The sequence below is a fragment of the Trichechus manatus genome, unplaced genomic scaffold, assembly GCF_000243295.1.
Source record: "Trichechus manatus latirostris isolate Lorelei unplaced genomic scaffold, TriManLat1.0 scaffold00016, whole genome shotgun sequence".
NCBI classification, from domain to species: Eukaryota; Metazoa; Chordata; class Mammalia; order Sirenia; family Trichechidae; genus Trichechus; species Trichechus manatus.
The window spans coordinates 27,676,908-27,688,015 of record NW_004443952.1 but is presented as its reverse complement, the minus strand read 5'-3'; the positions used below and the strand labels follow the sequence as shown (position 1 = coordinate 27,688,015).

Below are 11,108 nucleotides of genomic sequence, written 5' to 3'. Positions count from 1 at the left end.
CTGGTAAGGGGGAGGACCTGGTAAGGGGGAGAACCTGGTAAGGGGGAGGAACTGGTAAGGGGGAGGAACTGGTAAGGGGGAGGACCTGGTAAGGGGGAGGACCTGGTAAGGGGGAGGACCTGGTAAGGGGGAGGAACTGGTAAGGGGGAGGACCTGGTAAGGGGGAGGATCTGGTAAGGGGGAGGATCTGGTAAGGAAGGAGAAGGCAAGATGGGAGGCACATGATCTCCTGCAGAGCTTCCTGGGCTCAGGTGTGCCCAGCTTCCCTGGACGGTCAGGGGGCCAGGGTCAGTCAGTCCAACTCCTACCTTATTGGAGGTGCCCTAGACTGAAGAAATGAGGCAGAGGGAGGGACAGGGATGAATGTTATTATTGAGGTCTCTGGGCTCAGGTAACTGACTATAGCCAATGGTGGAAGAGTGGGGAAGAGCAGAGTCAACTTTGTGGAGGAGGGCACATTAGAGCAGATTAGGAGGATTTTGATGAGGAAAGAGCTGAAGGTAAGAAGGAGCATAGGAGCACACCGGGTAGTCCAGGATGGATGGAGTATTATGAAGAGGTATTGTCCCTAATGACAGAGGCCAGGTTCTGGAGAGCCTGAATGCTGGATAGAAGGGTTTTTGGACTATCTCCCAAGGGCCAGAAGGGCCACAGAAAGAGCCCCTCTTTCAGGAGGAGTTTCAGAAAGATCCTCTGATTGCTATGTGGACTGACTGGGGCAGGTCAGCTGCTGAGGGGGCTGTGACCATGGTGAGGGTTGAGGTGATGGAGCCTGAACAGCTGCAGGTTGCAGAGAACAGTACGGGTCCCTGGTCTGTTTAGTCTCCCCCAGTGACAGGGAGCTCACTACTTCTTGGGCAGCAGTTCTCCCCTTCAGGCAGTTCAAATCTGCCTTCCTGGGGTGATGAGTGGGTTCAGGGATTGGAAAGGAGATGCCATGCACTATGCTGGCAGCACTCAGGAGGGTGGAAGCTTAGGGGGAATTTTGGGACCCCTGAGTTTAAGCTGAGAGGCTTGGTGAAGAGGCTTTCTGATTTCTCTGTGTCACTGACCCATATCCCCCAGGGAAGGGCTGGAGTGCTGCCTCCCCACTCCCAGGGTACCCTGGCCAGGTTAATGACACGAGCAGGGCACTTTGGGTATTTGTAGCCAGATGCACTGAAGCTCCTTATCTGGCCCCAGAGAAGCAGCAAAGCAAGCAGAGATATTGCACAATTGACAGTTTTGGGCACACATTTTATTATTTTTTTTATAAAAGACAAAGAAGTACATATACTGAGTGGAGGATTAAAGGAGTGAGGACCATATTTGGAGTGAAGTCTCTCAAACCCTACCTCTTAAACTGTATGTAAATTTGCTATATATATATATTTTTTTTTAAGCAAACATGACACTTATGACCTGGACTTGACCCCCACCTGCTCAGGCCTAGATTATGCCAGAAGCACATTACATGGCTCCTACTTATGTAAAGCCAGAACTCCAAACACCCAGGCTGTGATTCCCCTCCCTGCAACCCTACCTATATTCCTACCCCACCTCCCAAAAGCCTTCAGAAGCCCCCGTTAGAAAAAAAGGGCAGACACACACATACTCCAAAACACATATATCAGGACCTTCCTCTATATGGAGCCCCTGAAACATGCACACCCTTGGCACTTTCCTTCCTCACATATGTACACATCACCTTCCCCTTCCTCTGGGGTTCCCCCACAGCTAGAATCCTTTCTACTTGGTTCCTTGCCCTGAACATCTGGAGAATCACACACACACACACACACACACACACACACACACACACACACACACAGATCCCTACTGCCCATTCTCTCCCTTTGGGAGACAAAGGGATGTGTTGGCCCTGCTCCCTGTCCCACCATAGCTTAAGGGCAGTGGCCTGAGGTTCCATTTGGGCAGGGTCCAGTGGAAAATCCTTAAGGGAGCCGTCCAGCGAGGTGGTAATAGGCAAGGAGCTTCTTAGCCTGGGAGGGAGGTCATGAGGGGGCATCTAGAGAGTGGCCCCTGCACAGTCAGTGGATGCTCAAAGGAGGGAGCAATGGGGACTGGCCCCTGCCCACTCAGATCTGCTCCTTGTGTTTCATGCGGGCAAGCTTCACATTCTCCTGCTCAGTAGAAGGTGGGGGCTGCTCCAGGTGGCAGCCAATCATGAGCTGGTACACGAACACGCCGGCGATGGAGCCCAGGAGTGGGGAGACAATGGGCACCCACCACCAGTGCTTGCCGGTCCTGGGGGGCAGACAGACATGTTCAGGGGCAGGTGGGGCAGGGCAGAGGGGAGGCAGGCTGGGGCAAGCTAGGGTGGGGGCTGCACTCACGTGAAGACATCAGAGCCCCAACCAGCAATGGCGGTGAAAAGGCGGGGGCCAAAGTCTCGGGCAGGATTGACAGCATAGCCGGAGTTGAAGCCCATGGAGGTGCCGATGACCAGGACCACCAGGCCCACGGTGAAGGCCTCCAGGCCCCGGGGGACGGGGTTGTTGTTTGGGTCAACGATGGCCAGCACACACACAATGAGGGAGGCTGTGCCAATGAACTGGAGAGTGGGAGAGCACGGGGTGAGAAGCAGCACCTCCCCACCCTCTGGTCCCTCTTGTCCTCTGGCTTCCCTCTAGCTCACAGAGTCTCGCTGTCTCCATACTCTGCTCTCTAGCGCAGTGGTGCTAGAACTTTGAGTGCACAAGAATCCCCCGGGAAGCTGGTTAAATATGCAGATTCCTAGGATTCTGCATTTTTTATAAGTACCTGCCACCATGATTCTGATGCAGGCATCCCCACATATTGAGAAACCCCACTGTAGAGGAGTCTCATCCCCCATGAACAACCTGGAGCAGCTTTGGCCTCCTCCCTCTATTCCTTTCACATGTCCCTAGCCCATACCTGGTCAAAGAAGCCATTGACCGTGTCCAAGTGTCCAGAGGGGTAGGTAGCAAAGATGCCAGCTGTGCCGTTGGGGCCTGAGACTATAAGCTCATTGTTGGCAAAGGCCCAGATTGCATCTGGTGAGAGATTAGGCTCAGAGCAAATAAAGGCAGAGGCCTGAGCCCAGCCTCCCCTCTCACCTTGGGACCTGAATACACTCCCAGGGGTCAGGAGTGAGTACTATCACTGCTGTATTACTTTGGAGCTAGAGGGTGTGGGGTTGGCTGGGATAGAGGGCCCAAGATGCTTTTGTTGCCCAACTGTCCCCTGGGGTCCCCCACCTTGGGTCTGTGTGTGAATGAGTGAGTCATGAGCCTGAGGCCTGGGCAGACCCTGGCTGTCTGTCATCAAAAGGCCTGGTGCCAGCAGGCCCAGAGCCAGAGGGGAGGAGGTAGTGGAGGAGGGCAGGTTGGGGTATGCTTACCATAATACAGCCCAAAAATGATCCCAGCACCCAGGAAGGCTCCCAGCGTCTGAGCCAGGGTGTAGATGGGCATCTTGATCCAGGGCTCTCGCGCCAGGAAGCACATGGCAAAGGTCACGGCAGGGTTCAGGTGGGCCCCTGGGCACAGGGTAGATGGGATCTATTAGCCACAGCCTGCCACAGTGGAGAGGCCAGGGCCTCCAACATCTTCCTCCTCTCTGGCCCCAGCAAGCAGGGGTGCAGAGAAGGGTTTCTTGTACAGGATGGTGGGTTGGACTATGTAACAGGCTAACTCTGATAATCTCTGATTCCAAGGTGAGAGTCAAAAGTTCTGTGTTAAGTTCCAAAGCTACCTTTCCTTCTCCACCCTCCTCTCCCAAGGGCCCAAAGCTGAGGCCATGGCTATGTCCTGCCCTTGTTAATCCCTCCCTCATCCCATTCCCCAGTGGGACACCTGGTGAGAATGCTGTTGAGGGGAGGGGACTGCAGGTGGGGTTAAGGCCTTACCAGAAACCTGGCCAGCAATGAGGATGCCCAGAGTGACGGCAAAGCCAAAGGCCAGGTTGATGGTGAGGAAGCCTCCATGGGTGCCCCGGCTGAGCACGACCTGGGCCACAGAGCCACAGCCAAACATCTGTGGCAGGAAACAGAGCAAGACAGGGAGGGTGATGCCCAGCTAAGGACCAGTTCTCATGCCAGAGGGAAAGGGTGAAGCCAGCAACCTCTGCCTGCCACTATCAGGAGAGCTGGCAGCCTTTTGAGAGTCCAACCCAAACCCCTCCTGCTGCAGTTGCACCCCCTAGAAGAAGGAGACATGCCCTGCCACCCCCAATGTCCCAACTCTAATATTATAGGGCCCTATGGACTAGAAGCAGAGCCTGCCACCAGGAGCCCCAAAAACTGGGTTCCACAGCCTGCTTGGGACATCTTCACTGATGGACTTGAATCCCAGCAGGAGTGGAGTGTAGGAGAACAGCTTTCACCTTAGCACACCTTCTACCCCAGCCCTTTAGGCCTGGCCCAGATTGCTGGGGAGGCTTTCACTCTGAATCCCCCAGCTGCAGTTGCCTCAGAAGTGAGGCTAAAGCCACTTCCTCTGAATCTGGGATGTCAGAGCCCCTGCCCCAGTCCTTGCCGTGTCTCCGTCTCAGCAACCTCACAACAGGTCCTACTTAACCTGTCCCTGACAAGGTGAGTCTCCTCTCTCCACCCACCCTGACCTCTCTGCCCTCAGCAGTCCAGGGTCCCCACTCAGATTTGGGGGTCCCAAAGACAGGGATCTGAGTGGCTCCTCTCACTACTTCAAGACCAATGAGGAGACTCTTTCTGAACTTTCTGATAGGGACAAGGAGAATAAAGGGAGTTACGGTATACCCCTGGTGTTCTACAAGTATAAAAGGTCCTGTCTGGCTGTTCCCCTTGTTCAAATATAAAAATATATATATAAAAATATTAAAAAAAGAGCTATTGCCCCAAGCCCTCTGAGCGCTCCCCAGAGTGCTCCAGTCCCCGCCCCAGGTCCCCTCTCCCACCTTTCCATAACTAAAGGTTTTAAGCAGTTTCCAGGATCCTGCCCCAGTGCTAAGGGCCCTAGTTCATTCCAATGGGTCACTGTCCTGGCTTGTTAAGCATTTTGGTTATCATCCCTCAAAAAGAAATAGTGGCGATGCCGATGGCAATAATGGAGGGCAAAGGTGTGCAGGCAGGTGAGAACAAAGATCAGAGACTGTGGGTGTAGGGGGGCAGGGGTCAGGCACATATGGGTCTTGGGCACCCTGCCCAGCTTGGCAGGCCCTGACCTCAGCTCCTTGCATGCCTGAGGCCCAGACCTGGCCCCATCCCAGGAGGCCTTAGAGGGAGGAGCTGTCAGAGCCAGTTTCACCACTTTGGGGCTAATCTTCCTCTTCCTCTCCCCAGTCTTCTTGGCCAGCCACCCTCCCCCACCAGGTACCTCAGAGAAAGGGGCTTCTCTCACTCAAAGCTAGCCCTGATTCTACCACTGCAGGCTATGGGAACCTATCCATAGAGGTATGCAGGCAGACCCTTACCCATTGCTCTGGGTAGGGTCTTTCAGGCCTGGCCCCTCTTCAGGCAGCCCTTGAGTTTCTGGTTTTCACTGATACCTGTTGCCTCACACCCACCTGAGCCTGAAAGCCTTCTCCACAAACATGATACCCACCTTTTGTGGTCTGGGATAAGCCAAGTAATCCTAGGGTACAGCCTGAGGACTGATTGCTCCTCTGTGGGCAGAGGTGAACTGAGACATGGTAGACCATAAGGAGTCCCATCTACCATATGGAAGACACTCCCCTGTCCTGGCTGCTCCAAAACAACCATAGACCCATGACTCAGGTGGGCAGTAGGGCACACAAGACCTGAGGCAGGAGGGTGATAAGCACCTCCCCCAACTCCCATACTGGCACAGGGGAAGGAGGGGTGTGGTGACGACTGGTGAGGCCACTGGTCTTGTGATGGGCTGTGGACAAATTGCCCCACCTGGCTTGCCCTCCTTTCTGCTCTCCACAGCCAGAGGTGAGTCTCAGCCCTCCTCTCCCATAGACCCTGCCCCACGACTGCCACTACTTTGGAGTGGACTACCCCCAGCCCTAAGAGCCCTGGTGATGCAACGGTTAAGCACTTAATGGCTAAACAAAAGATCGGCAGTTCTAACCCACTCAGTGGCTGCACAGGAGAAAGATCTAGTGATCTGCTCCCAAAAAGATTACAGCCTAGAAAACCCTACGGGGTAGTTCTACTCTGTCACATGGTGTTGCTATGAGTTGATTGACTCCACAGCACTTAGCAACAACAATACCCCCACCCACCACTACTTGCCTACTGTGAAGCCTCCTAGCCCACAGTGGGCTGGCTGGTCTGTATTGCCCCAGGCTAGGGCTGGGCAGGAGTAGAGTAACCCACCCACTTGGAGCAAAGAGGAGACTGAACCAGAAGTAACCTAGGACAAAACAGGTGTAACCACCTGAGTGACTGAAAATCAGAGAGTAACTGGGACAGAAAATGGAGACTGTAACTGGTGTGTCTACCAGGCCAAAGAACAACCCAGGGGCAAAATTGGCATAAGCAGAGAGTAGCTGGGATTGAGGAGTAGCCCAGGTGGGGAAAGTTATCCGACTCAGAGAACCCAGGGAGTAACTAAGAGGCTGGGCAGGACCGCAGGTGCCAACAACCTCTGCACAGGAGCTGACAGCATCTGTCTGGGGAACTGACAGGGAAGCAACTTTAGGACATCACGTCCTCTGCTCTGCACTCAGGACCCCAGCTTCATTTGGCAGCCTCCTGTCTTCAGGATCCTCATTTCTTCCCACTTTGCTGTTTAGTGTCTGCCTGGCCTCGGCCCTCAGCCCCCACCCGTGGCAAACTGTCCTCACTTCACTGCAACTTTTGGACTTTCTGAAGCTTAATTATTCATTAGTGGTCAGACACCCAGAACCTAAATAACCTAATAGAGGCCCATTCACCTCTGCCCTACTGTCTCCCAGGGCTGGCACCCTGGAACCCTGGGGGGCTGTGAGAGGCCAAAGGAGCTGGAGGTCTCAGACTGCAGGGTGATTCCTTGTGGAAGAGTAAGGGGATCAGGGCTGGCACTGAGGAGTAACAGCTGTCATTCTGGCAAGAGTCAGAGCTGTCACAGATGGAGTTAGAGCTATATGAGGGAGAGGGTCTGGAGGGAGTCAAGCCTGGGTGGTCAGAGCTGGCAAATGGGAGTCAGGGCTGTCTTGAAGCGCTAAACACAGCCCCTCGGGTGAAGAGCGGGGTGAGGGAGGGTGGGGCTGGAGAGAGAAGGGCTCCCGGGCTCCCTCCACTCACCACGAGGATGAGGGTCCCCAGGCACTCAGCGAGCGCCTGGCGCAGCAGCCGGTAGCGAATGTGGAACATTTCCCCGCAGCGGGACACCAGCTCCTTCTGTCGACCCATGGCGGGAGCAGGCGGCGTCTCGGCTTTCTCTGGCGGGAGAACGGCGGGTGCAGGGAGCAGTGGCCTGGAGCGACGGGTGGCGCCCTTTATAGGAGTGTGGGGAAGCGCGGCCCCCGCCCCCGCCCGTGGCCCCGCCCGCCTCGCCCCGCGCGGCCACGGCCTGTGGAGCAGGTGGCCCAGCCCCTCATCCTCGCTGGGAGGCTGGCGTATGCTAGGAGGCAGGTGTGGGACAGGGACCGTGAGGCTCTGTGGGCTGGGATGGGCCTGGAGGGCACTGAGGAGAGCGGGTGTCACAGAGGCTGAGAGGACTATCGGGTGTACCGGCCCTGTGCAGGACTGTGGTTGGAAAGATCGGAGCTGCCAAAGAGAGAAACCCCTTGGCCCACTCACAGTGAGGGGTGTGGCCATCTCTGCCATGGGGGGTGGGGGAGTAGGGGGATAGGAGAGACTTGTCAGAAAGGAAAGGAACTGGCTCCAACTCTGAGGATAGCTGGGCCCAGCATGGTCTCAGTAGAGGGGCTGGGAGGGAGGAGGCTGTGGGTCTCAAGTGAGAAGAGACCCTCTAATAGCCCAGCCCTGGGTGGACGTCAACATGAGTGCTGAGTTCCAGCCAGAGCCCAGGGGCCCTCGCTCCTTGTGTTGTGAGTACATGGCACCTATTGCCTGTCCTGGCCAGCTGTGTCCACAGCTGTGGTCACACATGGTACATGTTCTGTGTGCCTGATCACTCTTGCTGGGCATCCCTCATAGCTGTGCACTTGCCTGTTGAACAAACTGAGTTTGTCACACATGTACCTGTGTGCGTTTTTCACATGGTTCCAGCAGCTGAGCTGCAGTTGTCCTGACATGCCACATGCCACGTGCCACATGCTTGCCAGCAGGGTGAGTCGCAGATGTTTTTAACCCTCTTCTCTCCCACTCTGGCTGATCCCAAGCCAGGGGAGAGTCTGTCTCTTTAACAGGCTAAGTTGGCTAAACTGGGGTGTCAGTCCTGTCTGAGGAATGTCATGGACAACCCTGTCCCTCATGTCTTATTTAATAATCGGGAAACTAAGGCCTGGCAGCCTGGGCCCTGCTCTCACAGGACTGGAAGCAGTGTGTCCTCACCCCAAGTCTCTATGACAGCATTTCCAGGGGAGACAGAAAGAAACCATATGTTCCAGAAGGATTTCATGTAAGTGGGGTAAGGACCCCAAGCACTAGCCCCTTGAAGAATGGTTGTCAGAGGTGGCCCAGGCCCAAATGATGGGGTATAGCAGCCAGGGTGGTGCAAATGGTCAACTCGCTCAGTTGTTAACTGAAAGGTTGGAGGTTCGAGACCACCCAGAGGCTCCTCGGAAGAAAGGCCTGGTGATCTACTTCTGAAAAATCAGCCATTGAAATCCTATGGAGCACAGTTCTACCCTGAGACACATGGGGTTACCCGGAGTCGAAGTCGACTCGACAACAACTGAGCTGAGGCAACACATATAAGGTAGATCCACATACATGCACACACTGAGGCTCGCAGCCACATACTCTCACGTAGACACTGAGCTCTGTTCACATGCTCATGGGATCCCATTCACATAACAGCCTGGTCATAGGCTTACACATATGTGGAACCTACACATGAAGCCTTTCATGGCCCTTGGCCCAGAAAGGTGCAACCCACCCCACCAGGCCCCCATGGGCTGGGAGGCCCCATGGTGAATCAGAAAACCATCACCAATTTCGCCTTCCCACTGGGCCTGCTGCCAGCCTATGAGTCAAGACAGAACCCTAGCCTCCCGGTGCCAGAGCCCAGACCACAGGCTGTGGGAGTCCGGGAGCAACCCCTGCCATTCTGCCCTCTCTTCTCCTCAGCCCATGATGCACCCTTCAGCCCCTCACTGCCTTAGGGCCTTCCACAGAGCAGCACAGGACAAGAAGTAGCACGGGGCTCCTCAACACTGAAAAAAATATGAATCCCAGGTGACAGCGTCCCATCCCACCCTGCTCTGTCCTGAGCCTGTCAGCAGCTGAGTCTGGGAACCAGAGTGAGAGAGAAAAACAGGGGCAGTTCTGCCACTAGTAGGCACATGCAGGCTCCTGTGTACACGTGTGTTTGCACTCAGCTCACATAGGTGTTCATGTGTGCTGTACCAGGAGGGAGCAGGCACATACAACTGTGGATTTGTATATCTTGTTCACATTAATCAGCACATGTTCACACATGTGTACCTACATGTACTCACATGTGTGCATGCATGTTTGTGGCTAGCTATAATCCCAGGGCTACAGCCCACCCACAGAGAGCCTTTGAGATCCCCTCCAGGGCCCAGTCTTCAGGACCATGAATCCATGTACTCCCACACAACTCATTCATAGACATAACTAGTGTGTACACACATGTTCACATATGTACATACACATGCACATTGGGAGTGGTGAGAACTGGAGCTAAGAAGGTATGGGTAGGTCTTTGTGCTTCTTAATGGGCATGAGAGCGCAAGGAAGGATGCAATGCCTTCTGAGGGCCCCTTATTCCCGTCAGCCCTCCTTGAGTCATCTGGGATGGACCAGGTGGGTCAAGGTCTGAGGATGCTGGCACAGAAGCTTGAGGTTGGCCTGAGTTTGAGGGGCAGAAGTAGGTCACTGCACAATCCGAGGGGCATCAGCCTCATTGCAGTAGCTGTGAGCGACACACTTGGAGCAGAAGACAGAAGAGCACATGGTTTCACAGAGAGAAAACTGAACTTGCTGGGGCCCCAACCCCTGAGTCACACAGCTTACCCAGGGCCCTCTAAGCTCTCTCCTGCATTTTGGGGAGGAAAGCCAGGGCCCACTGCAGGATGGGAGCCAGCCGGCCTAGGAGGCTGGCTCCGGGAGGAGGCAGATGAAGAGCCCCCACCTCTTCCCAAGGCATCTTGAGCAAGGTGTGTATATCGCCTGGGCCCTGGGCAGGAGGGCTGAGCCAGGAAAGGAGCCTGACAGCCCATCCACCCTGTGGGAGGCCGTGACTCCTTTGAGGTCAGAGCTGAGGGAGTGGGTTCCCAGGAGAGGGAAGGGCTGAAGACACCAAGTCCCAGCCTGCTGGACCAGAGGGGCTGGCTGGAGCCCAATAAGGGGTGGGGGCGGCACACCCTTCATTTCCTGCCCCCCAAAATCTTTTTGCCGAATGGGAGTGGCCTGAACCAACAGAGGAGACGTGGGCCCTGCTGTCAGCGACTCAGAGGTGGGGGCAGGGGTGGGGAGGAGTAGAGACCCACCACCAGCCCTCCTAGCATCTTCCAGAACCTTGGAGAGGGGTGGGGGAGGGGTGGATCAAAACAGACAAACAGACATTTTCAAGCTTAGAAAGTACTGCCTCCCACTTTTGCACAATCCCCAGAGGTGGGTGTTATGTTCCCCATTTCACACAGGACAAAACTGAGGTTTGGAGAGAAGTCTCCTGCTAAGGTCTCACTCCGCCACCAGTACTGAGCTGGGATTCACACCCCATGGGGATGGGGAGGAGAGGTGAAGAGGGCAGAGAGGCCAGGGAATCACTGGACTAAGGCACAGGGGAGGCAGGGAGCCAGGGCACAGAAACCCATTGAGTCCCTCAAGCTCGACCTCCTCTTTCCAGGGTGTGCCCCCACTTTTAGGTCACTGCTGGACACTACTCCTTTGGGGCCTCAAGGGTGAGGGGCTGGCTCTGGACTGGAGTGGGGAATGGAGAGGAGAGATGAATCACCCTATTATGAGCATCCCCAGACTGCGGGGGGGCGGTGAGCAGGCGACTCCTCCTGTGCCAGCACAGTCACCCCCGTCTCTGGGCAGGTGAGATGGCAGAGAGCCCGTGAAC

At 55.3% G+C, this 11,108-nt stretch overlaps 1 protein-coding gene across 2 annotated transcripts; it reads right to left on the bottom strand.

Annotated features, from left to right (window-relative positions):
- Positions 1-2,078: 2,078 nt before the first annotated feature.
- Positions 2,079-7,300, bottom strand: AQP3 (aquaporin 3 (Gill blood group)). 2 transcript variants are annotated; one of them, XM_004372333.1, is made up of 6 exons: positions 7,193-7,300; positions 3,872-3,998; positions 3,365-3,502; positions 2,899-3,017; positions 2,337-2,554; positions 2,079-2,247 (listed from the first exon to the last, which is right to left on the bottom strand). In XM_004372333.1, exons 1-6 carry the CDS (start codon positions 7,298-7,300, stop codon positions 2,079-2,081), a joined length of 879 nt encoding a protein of 292 aa, XP_004372390.1. The 2 variants fall into 2 exon arrangements, with proteins under 2 accessions (XP_004372390.1, XP_023583097.1); XM_023727329.1 differs by lacking the exon at positions 2,337-2,554 and having other exon boundaries at positions 2,128-2,247.
- Between the last annotated feature and the right edge of the window lie 3,808 nt (positions 7,301-11,108).